The following is a 13,087-nucleotide window of genomic DNA, read 5'->3' as shown; positions in this document are numbered from 1 at the left end:
GTGTTTACATCTCGCGTAGTCGCTCGGTGTCATCTTTGAAGGCCCAGTGTTTTTATTGTGTTACCAATCGCAGACAAGTTAGTTTCAAGTTAGATATTCCAAAATCCGTGGAGCAAGCGTTGTTTAGCTCAAAATTGATTTATGAACACTAATTTCAGCCAGCCGTTCCTCTAGCTGAACCTCCAAGCCCTTGAAGAAGGCCTCAAGGGCTCAACACAACCCTGCAACATCCAGACTGGTTGCCCAGTCTGTCGCAGGGCAACAAACAACCATGCACACACACTCACACCTAGGGAGAATTTAAACAGACCAATTAGGATCGCATCTCTGCTTTTTGCGGATGATGTGGTCCTGTTGGCTTCATCGGAACGTGATCTGCAGCTCTCACTGGAGCGGTTCGCAGCCGAGTGTGAAGCGGCCGGGATGAGGCTCAGTGCCTCCAAATCCGAGGCCATGGTCTTGAGCCGGAAAAGGGTAGAGTGCCTTCTCCGGGTCAGGGGGGTCGTCCTGCCTCAAGTGGAGGAGTTTAAGTATCTGGAGATCTTGTTCACGAATGAGGGAAGAAGGGAGCGGGAGATCGACAGGCGGATTGGGGCAGCGTCTACTGTGAAGCGGGTGCTGTACCGGTCCGTCGTGGTGAAGAGAGAGCTGAGCCAAAAAGCGAAGCTCTCGATTTACCGGTCGATCTACGTTCCCACCCTCATCTATGGTCATGAACTTTGGGTCATGACCGAAAGAACGAGATCACGGGTACAAGCGGCCGAAATGGGTTTCCTCCGCAGGGTGGCTGGGCTCTCCCTTAGAGATAGGGTGAGAAGCTCGGTCATCCGGGAGGGACTCAGAGTAGAGCCGCTGCTCCTCCACGTCGAGAGGAGCCAGTTGAGGTGGCTCGGGCATCTGGTCAGAATGCCTCCTGGATGCCTCCCTGGTGAGGTGTTCCGGGCACGTCCCACCGGGAGGAGGCCTCGGGGAAGACCCAGGACACGCTGGAGGGATTACGTCTCTCGGCTGGCCTGGGAACGCCTTGGGATTCCCCCGGAGGAGCTGGACGAAGTGGCTGGGGAGAGGGAAGTCTGGGCCTCCCTTCTGAAGCTGCTGCCCCCGCGACCCGACCCCGGATAAGCGGAAGAAAATGGATGGATGGATGGATGGATGGATGGTCATGTTTTTGGACTGTGGGAGGAAACCGAAGTACCGGAGAAAACCCAGGCATGCACAGGGAGAACATGCAAACTCCATGCAGAAAGACCGGGGCCGGGAATCAAACCCAGAACCTTCTTGCTGCAAGGCAACAACTCTACCAACTGTGCCAATGTGCAGCCCTCCTGTGAAACAAATTTTAATAAATGCCTTGCCTTGTGACCAACTGATACAAAAACATGGTAATTCAGGCTTTTGCATGAGACGCACTATTAAAATGTCAAGTCATATTCAATATTTCAAATAATTTGAATATTACACTCATTACCAACAAAAATAAAATCTAAAAAATAAGCTTTGTTCTTCTTGAACAACTCTACACCAATGCAACAGTTTGCCCTACAAATATAATTAAAAATTATGCTTTTCACATTTAAATGACACCTTAGCGCCTCACTGATAACTGTGTGCCATCTCACTTTGCAGCCCTGCATTCAGTAACTTCATTTTTACTTTCCAGTCAAACATGAGCCATGGTTCTCAAAAGATTGAAAAACAGACTGATGCAAAAAAGCCTAAATGTTTTTTTTCTTCTGTCATTTCAGCCATAAACATTTAATTAACATATTATGGAGTTAGTTACACGTTAATCAACTGGAACTAATTTTAATCCAATAATATTTGACAATTAATTGTAACTCAAATAATTTTTTGCAAACTGTAAGAAGATTTTATAATAAAATGATGAAACATCACCAACATATGACGCTGAATAATCTATTTAATCTATTTACACTCTGTAACTCACCCAGTTCATTGAAGTGGACCCCTTGTTTCCAGTTGCTAAGCCTGGTTCCAGTATGAGCACCAAGAACCACATTCTCCATGTTAGGAAATAGATTCCTACCAGCCTATGTGTAACACAATAGCACAAAAAACAGATGGTTTAGGAATTTGTTTTAATCCCTCTGTACAGTATGTATATCTGTGCTCTTACCTTTGCACATTGACTGCTCTTGACATGAGGCATACTGATGCATTGGGTAAGGGTATGGTAACTGGGGTTGGAAAAGTAGTTGCTGGGGTGGGCTTCATATGATGGAGTGTAAGTATCTAAAAGTTAAAACAGACATATGTTTGATTATGGGGGACACACAATTACATTTTAATCAATATTAAACGTTAATTCACCTTCTATAGTGTAATTAGATGTGACCCTGATAGCAGGAGTGTAGATTACAGCTGTCATTGTAGCCTCTTTACTCTTCTGTTTATTTTGGTAGATGATGAATAGGGGCAGGGCAAGAAGTACCAAAAACACTAGAACTATGATTCCTGCAATGGCGCCTATCTGGTAGGTGTCTACGTGTAAGGATGCGCTGGTCAAATTGTTGAAGCTTCCAAACACCACTACACCACCTGCAAAGAGAAGAAGAAACAGTTTCATTCTATTTTTCAACCAAATAAGTCAGATGGAAACTGCAGCTTGAAGAGACCCAATTCCGATTTTTTTGTCAAATCAGATTTTTTTGCCGTGGCCATTCACACTTCCAAATAAATACAATCTGTATGTGTTCTGCAATGTGAACGGGCAAACGACCTGAAAGTGTCCCATATGCACAGAAGAGGGCTCAATAACCTGTCCTGCCAATCACCATAAAAATAAGAAGTGCTCAGTTTTTGCAGAAGTAAACAGAAGTATTTTATTCTCTTAACAATAGATAGATATTAGTGTTTCATTGGAGAAATGTGATGAGCTATAGTGATGAGCTATATATATATATAAATTTAACCATGTACAGTGTTTAATATAATTATTAATTATTACATAGATGTTTGCAAGAAACGGCCCCAAACCTTATGTCTTTGTTCCACAATGGCAGCTTTTATTTTAGCATTTCCTCTCCTCCACATACGTTGTTGCCAGATGTGTACAATTTACAAAAAGAAGCAATTTAAATGTAAAAGTTGCACATATGTAGAATTACTCAAGAGAAGCTATTTACAATAGTTTTTACAGAACTTCACACATCATCAATTTATTTATTAATAGATACATATAGATATTAACTACAGAATAGATACACAAAGATTTCATTTCTAACACAGCTGCTTGCAGTAATGAGTGTTCATCCAAGAAGAGTGGCTTGCAGGAGCAGGGAGACTCTACTGGTCTGTCTCCTTTTAAATCAAGAGGCCCATGATAGTTTGACTTTAGGCAGCAGATGTCCCACAGCTGATTGACTGAACCTGCCATGGACAGAAGAACAAGACCTTCCCAGATATGGCAGGTTGTTAGGTAGGCTACTGTTGAGAAAGATGGACAACAAAACAAAAGGAGAAATTATGAATCACATCAGAATATGTAAATTATTTGGCAGATAGCGCTTAAATCAATATTTAAAATGCTTTTCTAAACAACAGTATTGGAAGATGTCAGTGATTTTAGTGAAACTTTTAATAATACAGCACTGACAGGCAGCGGTGTATATGTTTCCTAACTTTGGCTAAAGCTGCTGCTAGCTGGTTTACTCTCCAATCAGAGGCTGGTTCCTTTAAATACAGTTAGAGAATGGTGAATTGACAATGAGTAATAACGGCTCTCTAACACTTAAATGCTGTTGTTATTAACCTTACCTTTTATTATATCCTTAATGAGTAATGAGTATCCGTACATTTTTCAGTCAGGCTTCCTGAGGCAAAATCACACCGGAAGTAAAGATACACCTCTTTGAGTTATGGCAGCCATTGTTTGACATCACTGTGAAAAGGGTCTATTCACGCTGCGCAGAGAAATCAGAGAACATGGTGACAGCGAGAGTTTGAGGCGAGCTGTGAATGAGATGATAACTGAAGAGGATTCAGATGAACTGTCTAGTTCTGAAAAGAAACAGCACTGAATCAATAATTTGGCGGTGGTTTGGATTTTATATGGAGGATGTTGAACAAAATGAGGTAATTGCCTAACATGTTATAAAACTATTGCCACAATAGTTGTACCACAAATATGGTACATTGGTAAATATGGTAATTATTTCACCACCTAATCAGACTATTCTTTTACATGCTGTTCATAGCCGCGCTGCCACGGTAGAACTAGTCTGTTCACTATAGTACTTTTTAAAATAATTGCCCTTTTGTGCAAATTTTTGCCCCATTGAAATACATGGTGGAATTACTAACTGATGTCAGTTGCTAGAGTGTCCACTCTAGCAACTGCCATTTTTTAACTTTTTCTGCTTTGTTACAAACAAAATGATGCTGTTCATACATATTTCGCTGTAGAGAAATGATTTATGCATTAAAATGTAGCCACGAGTGTCTACTTTATGGAACTATTACTACTTTTGCTACAGATCTTGCTGTTTCCTGTCAAGCTCCTGTGGAGTACAGCCATGTCACACTTTCTCCTATTCTTTCAATGTACTTTTCTCTTGTGCTCTGTTTCTGTCTGTTTCTATGCATTCTGCTTGTCTACTTTTCTGTATGCCTTCTACTTCTACTGGTTTTACTATCTTTTAAGGTCTTCTACAATCTTTAATCAATTTTAGCAATTCATATATCAAAATGTTCTGCCTCTTCTGATCCTTTATGATTTTTGTTTAGCTATGTTTTACAACTTCAAATATTTCTGATTTTTCTGTTTCCACTAATTTAAGCTTATTGCTGTTTCACTATTCAAATCCAAACCTGTGAGTATTGCTCAAATGGATAATGACAACCCAAACAAGCGAGAGGTTCATATTGAAAATGACAAAACCATTAACATTTCTGGATGTTGCTGTGGAGAAGAGACGCATCAGAGCAGATATAAGAATGAAGTAATATAATTATTGTTAATATATGACTCGAAGAGTCAATCTTCCTACCTACGAGTCTCTTTTTCTTGCATTTCAGCAGCAGTCATTGAGAAAATATGCATTCTCAAAAATGCATATTTGCAATTCTTATAATTCTCATAGCCATTCTTCAACACTACCTCTTGAAGCTCATAAAAATACCATATGTATTATTTACTATTAATCATTATTTACTTGTGTTTGTATAGTTATATAAATATGTATTGCTATTACTAAATAATTTATTATGAACGGCTGTGTGCTTTGCCTGCCTACTTATAAAATACAATTGTTTATAAATGTAGCTTTGATACATTATATAAACAATGTATAAATGTGTACATTTATACATTGTTTCAACTATTTCCTCTTGTGCTAAATATGCTCTTTTTTAAGCTCTGTTTCACTTTTTGACTTTTTCAAATAATTCAGATTGCACACAAACTTCTGCTTCTTCAGCTGAACTTTGGTATACCTTTGCTAAGTTTCACTAATACATTTGTAATATAAAATAAAAATTCCAGTTTTATATTCAATTTATTTATTGCATTTAAAGTCAGTGTGGTTATGGTCATTTTTTGACCTCAATTTCCAAATTTTCCAATCCATTTAGAGATTGAAATCTTTTGCTTTACCAAATTCATTTGGCTATTTTAGAAAAATTAAATCCATGTATGGTTTACCGAAACTTTCAAAATAAACCTGCCTATTCCTCTCACGTCAGTGCACCGCTGTAGGCGGTGTAATAATATTTAGCTTTTTTTTTTTTACCTTTTTTTACCCTCAGGATAGTGAACTGCCTTGCACAGCAAGGCAATGCATTTACATTAGCACAAAGATTAGCACTTCACTGCCCCCTAGTAAACTGCTTTGCTCAGCACACAGACAGTAGTTGGCTGAGGATTAATTGAAATAACAACAGAATACACAGAAAGGTAGAGCTGCTGGTTTGGACTACAAGGACTGTAGTTCTAAACATGGCGGAACACGAGGTTCCGCCATGTTTAGGTTAGAACTACAACATGGTGGAACACTCAGTTATGACAGAGCAGGGCTGAGCTGGCATTTGGAGCTAATTGCTGTTTTGGACATTGTATAGCTGGACTAACCAAACCACAGTTACACATTGGATTAGTGTGGCTATTTGAAATGAGGCATACTGAAAATTTTAAAATAAAAGCCTTGACATTTTTCACATGAGGTAATTGCTATTTGGGCTTTATGTGACTGGTTTAAACAAACTACTCTTACACATTGAATTGGTGTGGTAGTTAAAATGAAGCTCACTGAAAGTTTAAAAAAAAGGTTTGCGTATTCCCCTCAGTTTAACTCACCACCATAGGTGGTGCAATAATATTTGCCTTTTTTCTTTTCTCAGGATAGCTTACTGCCTTGCGCACTAGCCTTTTACCTAAAGTTAGCTATTAGCTAATTTTCTTATTAATTAGACATATTTAGTATACTGAATGGAGCAAGTAAAATTAAAACACGGTGGTGTTGCTCCACAGGCTATTGCCAGCATGTAGGCTAACATTAGCACATTTTAGCTTATGCATTAATTTTAACATAATGAATGGTACAAGTACAGCTTAGTCAACATGCTTCTGCCTCTCTGCAGGTTATTGACTACATTGCAGTTTTGTTTAGCATTACTGCAAATTTTTAGCATCATAACGCTGGGTCAAAGCCGACGGGCACACTTTGGCAGGCCCCTTTAAAATTTCTGCAGGAATTTTCTAGTTATTTATTTTTCTTCCGTTACCGTTAATGCGGCTCGTACCGCTGCATGCCCACCCACAAAAGTGGTATCAAATCGTGCGGCTTGATCCCGGCATTGGAGCTATTATTTTTATTGGGGATGGAGTTACGTAAAAAAGCGAAAAACAAGCAAAATTTCCAACTGTCGAAACGCAGAGTGTAACTGACACCAACTGCCGCTTTTTTAGAGTGTGAAACAGAGTGGAATTTTGACCCCAAAATAATTTTGAAATCGCTCTCATGGCCGCATAACTTGTGCTATTGGTATGAAAGTTGGTCAGGAAATCGCACCGAATGCCTGCTCCGGTAAAATGTTTTTGAAATTGTTCTAGAGCTTATGGTTTTCTGTCCAGGTGCTTCAGAGCAAAGTGATGGGACATGACCAACTGAGGCTCCCCCTCAGTGTTTAATATAGGTTTTTGAAAAATTACTGAGCTCAGCGCACACCATATTTCTCTCATCAGTGCAATTACTGTGAATTACCTTCAGATATGATATTCAACCGGTTTTTGGATCGGCCTGACGGTTCCTGAATGGGAAGAGGTCGATCGGACTGCTTTTTCCATTAAAACTGACTGGGTGTCTCAAAGTTAAAGGCTCTCTCACACACACACGCACACACACCCCCCCCGCCCCCCACACACACACACACACACACGCACACACGCACACACACGCAGCAGTAGGCAGAGACTTAAACGCTTACTGAAAATTTCAAAATTAAAGCTTTGACCATTTTTACATCAAGCAATTGTTCTTTTGGGCCTTACATGACTGGTTTAACCAAACCACTGTTACATATTGAATTAGTGTGGTCATTAAAATGAAGCTAACTGAAACTTTCAAAATAAAAACCTGCATATACCTCTCACGTCAGTGCACCGCCGTAGGCGGTGCACTGACATTTAGCTTTTTTGACCTTTTTTTTCGCTCAGGATAGTGAACTGCCTTGCGCAAACATTAGCATTTTCCCGCACTTGTCTATATGCTTCAAACGGTTTTCGGATCGCTGTTACAGATCCTGAACAGGAAGGAGCTCTTTGGACTGTTTTGTACAGAAAAAACTAACTGCTTCAAACAGAATTCAAACTTTTCCTGTGTGTCTCACTCACATGATAGTTGAGCTGCTCTTTAGAACTACAATGACTGAAGGTCAGAATTACAACATGGCGGAACTCTCAGATACCACATATTAGGGTTTAGCAGGCCTTTAGAACTACTTGCTGTTTTGGGCATTATATAGCTGGACTGTTACACGTTGGATTAATGTGGCCATTAATCCAATGTGTAACAATAATGAAGCTTACTGAAAATTTCAAAATAAAAGCCTCGACATTTTTCAAATAAAGTATTTCCTCTTTTGTGCTTTATGTGACTCGTTTAAACAAACTACTGTTACACAATGAATTGGTGTGGTAGTTAAAATGAAGCTAACTGAAAGTTTCAAAATAAAAGTCTGCATATTCCTCTCGTGTTAGTGCACCGCCTATGGTGATATTAGCCTTTTTTATGTTATTTATTTCTCAGGATAGTACTTAGCATTAGTACTAAAGTTAGCATTTCACTGTCTTTGACTAGTGCACTAGCACTTTTACCTAAAGTTAGCTATTAGCTAATTTTCTCATTGATTAAACATGTTTAGTATACTGAATGGAGCGTGTAAAATTAAAACAACATGGTCCTTTTGTCTGTCTGTCGTCTGCGCAGTTCACTATATGCGCAGATGACAAATAGCACTCTCATATTCTTTAAACTGTTTTTGAATAGGTATCACGGTTCCTGAATGGGAAGCAGTTGTTCGGACTGCATTTTTTAGTGAAACTGGCTGGCTCAAACAGATAGAATTGTCTCCCCCTCTGTGTCTCTCTCACAGCTGGCAGCCTTTGGCCTAATTACCATAGCAACCGAACACGGCAACAGCTGCTGATTCAGAATACAAACACTATGGCAAACATTCAGTTAAAGCAGTGGGGTACTATATAAGTGGTTTAACACACCCACTGTTAAACATTGGATTAGTGTGGCTGAAAAAGTAAAAAGTATTTCCTCTTTTGTGCTTTATGTGACTGGTTTAAACAAACTACTGTTACACATTGAATTGGTGTGGTAGTTAAAATTAAGCTAACTGAAAGTTTCAAAATAAAAGTCTGCATATTCCTCTCGTGTTAGTGCACCGCCTATGGAGGTGCAATGATATTAGCCTTTTTTATGTTATTTATTTCTCAGGATAGTGAACTGCCTTGCGCAGCAATGCAGTTTATTAACATTAGCTCAAACATTAGCATTTCCCACCCTTGACTATATGCTTGAAATGGTTTTCGGATCGCTCTTACAGATCCTGAACAGGAAGGAGATATTCGGACTGCTTTTTTCATTAAAACTAACTGCTACAAACAGTTAGAATTCTGTTTCTCTCTTTGTGTCTCACTCACACGATAGTTGAGCTGCTCTTTAGAACTACAAAGACTGAAGGTCAGAACTACAACATGGCAGAACTCTCAAATAGCACACATTAGGGATGAGCTGGCATTTAGATCTACTATGGGGCATTATATAGCTGGATTAACCAAACCACAGGTACACATTGGATTAGTGTGGCTATTTGAAATTAAGCTTACTGACAATTTCAAAATAAAAGCCTTGACATTTTTCACCCTCTCCTTGGGCTGCCACCTTTTCGTGGTGGAGGGGTTTGAGTGTCCCAATGATCCTAGGACAGAGCCTGGCCGGGCTCATCCCGAAGAGGAGACGTGGGCCCCCCATCCGATGGGCTCACCACCTGTCCAAGGGGCCAAAGGGGTCGGGTGCATTGTGCTATGGGTGGCAGCCGAGGGAGGGGACCCTGGTGGTCTGATCCTCGGCTGCAGAAGCTGGGGAAGGAACCGGAGCTAGTGTGCGAGGCTGAGAGGTTCCGGCTAGAAATAGTCGGCCTCACCTCGACACAAGGCTCTGGTTCTGGAACCAGTCTCCTTGAGAGGGGCTGGACATACTTCCACTCTGGAGTTGCCCACGGTGAGAGGAGCCGGGCTGGAGTGGGCATACTTGTTGCCCCCCATCTGGGCGCCTGTACGTTGAGGTTCACCCCGGTGAACGAGAGGGTAGCCTCCCTCCGCCTACAGGTGGGGGGATGGGTTCTGACTATTGTTTGCGCTTATGGGCCAAACGGCAGTTCAGATTACCCACCCTTCTTGGAGTCCTTAGACGGGGTACTGGAGAGTGCCCCTCCTGTGGGCTCCCTTGTTCTACTGGGGGACTTCAATGCTCACGTGGACAATGACAGTGAGACCTGGAGCGGGAGATCGACAGGCGGATTGGGGCATCATCTACTGTAAAGCGGGCTCTGTACCAGTCCGTTGTGGTAAAGAGAGAGCTGAGCCAAAAAGCGAAGCTCTCGATTTACCGGTCGAGCTACGTTCCCACCCTCATCTATGGTCATGTATCTCGTTCTTGGGTCATGACCGAAAGAACGAGATACAAGCGACCGAAACGGGCTTCCTCCGCAGGGTGGCTGGGCTCTCCTTTAGAGATAGGGTGAGAAGCTCGGTCATCCGGGAGGGACTCAGAGTAGAGCCGCTGCTCCTTCACGTCGAGAGGAGCCAGTTGAGGTGGCTCGGGCATCTGGTAAGGATGCCTCCTGGACGCCTCCCTGGTGAGGTGTTCCGGGCACGTCCCACCGGGAGGAGGCCTCGGGGAAGACCCAGGACACACTGGAGGGACTATGTCTCTCGGCTGGCCTGGGAACGCCTTGGGATTCCCCCGGAGGAGCTGGAAGAAGTGGCTGGGGAGAGGGAAGTCTGGGCCTCCCTTCTAAAGCTGCTGCCCCCGCGACCCGACCCCGGATAAGCGGAAGACAATGGATGGATGGATGGATGGATGGATGGATGGATGGATGGATGGATGGATGGTATACTGAATGGAGCAAGTAAAATCTTGGAGAAATTTTGAGTTGGAGGGGTAAAATCTCTTTCATTAAATTGAGTGAAGAACAAATGTGGCGTGTTGCAGCATATTAGTTGCTCCTTGAGATGTGAAAAATTAAATGTATGTCATTTCCTTTAGATGATATGATGGAAAGTGTTACTGTTGAAACAGATGGAGAAAATAAGTAACATTGTAGATTGTATATGTAATGCCATGACTACAGATTTTGCAGTTACCTTGTTCAGTAGAAATGTATATCCAGTGGTTACTCAACCAGCCAGAATTACTAGTACTAGTGCAACTCTGGTAATTTTTCAGAAACATAATTGGAAAGGTTATGAGCATTGGGATCCTAATAAGTGATATAAGTGATAATTTGCCTATATGTATGGTTCATCACAGTAAAGTAAAAGAAAAAAACTTTTAACTTTACTGTTAAAGTTTACTGCATGTTATGTCTAACCTAATGTCAGACATTAGGTCAGCCAGATCAGATGGAACAATAATGTCATTTTCTAATGACCTGTTAGAGGAAACCTGGAGTGGGGTTTATGTGAAGGATGTGATATCAATTAATATCAATGAATCCATCAAACTCCAATTAAAATTTGACAGAGAGAGCCGAGTCAAAAAGCAAAGCTCTCAATTTACCTGTTGGTCTATGTTCCTACCCTCATCTATGGTCATGATTGTTGGATCAAAGAACAAGGTCATGGATACAAGCGGCCAAAATTAGTTTGCTCCATAGGGTGTCTGGGCTCTCCTTTAGAGAGCGGGTGGGAAGCTCAGTCATTCCAGAGGGGCTCAGAGTAGAGCCAATGCTCTTTCATGCCGAGTGGAGCTAGTTGAGGTGGCTCATGCACCTGGTCAGCATGCCTCCTGGATGTTTCCCTGGTGAGGTGTTCTGGGCACATCCCACTTGGGAGAAGACTGTTAAGGAAGAATTTCTATATTACTGGTAAATTTAGCAAAACTCTGGCTCTGATACTTCCTTTTGATCCCGGGTTTTCTCGCGTGGCCACGTGCGGGGACAAAAACACAACAATGCGTGTTGACGTCACAGAATTACAGGATTTAATCCAATCAGAAGAAAATATAAGATAGTACAGGAAACTGAAGAAACACAGATACAAACATTGTTACCTGAGACAAGAAGACAAAGAAATATCAAGGACGTCCTTGGAGAAAGAGCTGGTGCAGAAGTAAAATGAATCAGCTTTTTTCTGAATTGTTTCCCTTGTGCACAAACTTTTATACCTGTAGGTGTGTTTACCTCTTTAATGTATTCAAATAAGGCGTATCTTTACTTGACCAATTGGAAGGCATCTCTGGCCCTTTTAAATTTAGAAAAAGTCCCGCAGTTCGGTCGCAAGATCAAACACCTTTTGTTAAATAAGGTGGAAGCAGACTCTCCGAATTCATGGTGGTTTATGGCTTTCACAGATCAGTGTGAAAAGCTAGAACTTCCTACTGATTGTTTCCCAACAGACAAAGAGCAGATCGGAAGATCTTGACAAACCATCTGCTTTAACTACAGTAAAATATATCAATAGGTCAGAATATGTTATAAATTTTAAAACTATAATTATGGTATTTCAATCAAGTCATGATAAATTCTAAAACTAACTTATTTTAAATTTATTTTCTTAACAGTATCTGGCCTCCTGTGGCTCTACAGCCATCTGGGCAAAGAGAAACAGATGCAGGAACCTCACAGATAGCTGTGAAATTCTGGTTTTTCTTCTGCTCTGCCAGGAACAAACCTTTAATACTTTATTTTAATTCAATGTAAAGTTCTCCAAAAACCCAATTTGTTCTTCTGCACTCAGCATCTCCAAAGTTTAGTTCTGATATCAAACCAAAAGCAATAGATAATAAACAGAAAATAATGAAGTACAATTCCTGTTTCTAATTAGGAATTAGAAACAAATAAGAATTAAGACATTCATTCACCATAAACCTAAGTATTTTCTAATACTAAACAAAACATTTTCATGTGATTCTAATATAGTCAGAAATAATACAATTTCAAATACATTCATCATTAACTAAATTAATTCTAAAACAAGATAATAGAATTTTTAGTCAAAACATGTTATTAATAACTAAGAAAAATGTCTTACAAATTAAATGTTAGTGATTTAAAACATTTTATGTTATATTCAGTTTTTTCACCATGTCAGATGTTAGTTCTGGAAGACTTCTCATCCTGGTTACGTGAACCGACCAAAGTTCCCTTTCTCAGAGTAATTCAAGTGATAATGTCCTCCACCTTCCTGCATATGTTAATTTATGACCTCCTGTCTTTAATGATAAGACCCCAGGGGTCTGAGCCAAAATTCTCTTGCAGATTCTCTATTCTTCGGGTTTTAAATCACTCACACAAACCTGTTCAAACTTAAGAAATTTGTTCTAAAAGGTTTAAACTG

The 13,087-nt window shown here is 40.6% G+C and overlaps 1 protein-coding gene across 9 annotated transcripts in view; it reads right to left on the bottom strand.

Moving 5' to 3' along the window:
- Window positions 1-13,087, bottom strand: part of LOC103473513 (multiple epidermal growth factor-like domains protein 10) — a 232,232-nt gene that overhangs the window by 115,245 nt on the left and 103,900 nt on the right. For all 9 annotated transcript variants that reach the window (XR_014090313.1, XR_014090314.1, XM_081613843.1 and 6 more), the window contains exons 9-11: window positions 2,332-2,559; window positions 2,138-2,253; window positions 1,949-2,051 (exon numbers count right to left, since the gene is read on the bottom strand). Coding sequence is in view for 7 of the 9 variants with exons in the window: in XM_081613843.1 (XP_081469969.1) it covers window positions 1,949-2,051; window positions 2,138-2,253; window positions 2,332-2,559 (447 nt within the window). In the remaining 2 variants the exon portion in view is untranslated. The remainder of the gene's footprint in view (window positions 1-1,948; window positions 2,052-2,137; window positions 2,254-2,331; window positions 2,560-13,087) is intronic.

The sequence above is a fragment of the Poecilia reticulata genome, chromosome 12, assembly GCF_904066995.2.
Source record: "Poecilia reticulata chromosome 12, P_reticulata-male-v2, whole genome shotgun sequence".
Lineage (NCBI taxonomy): Eukaryota > Metazoa > Chordata > Actinopteri > Cyprinodontiformes > Poeciliidae > Poecilia > Poecilia reticulata.
The sequence above is the reverse complement of the archived record's forward strand: the minus strand, read 5'-3'. Positions and strand labels throughout refer to the sequence as shown.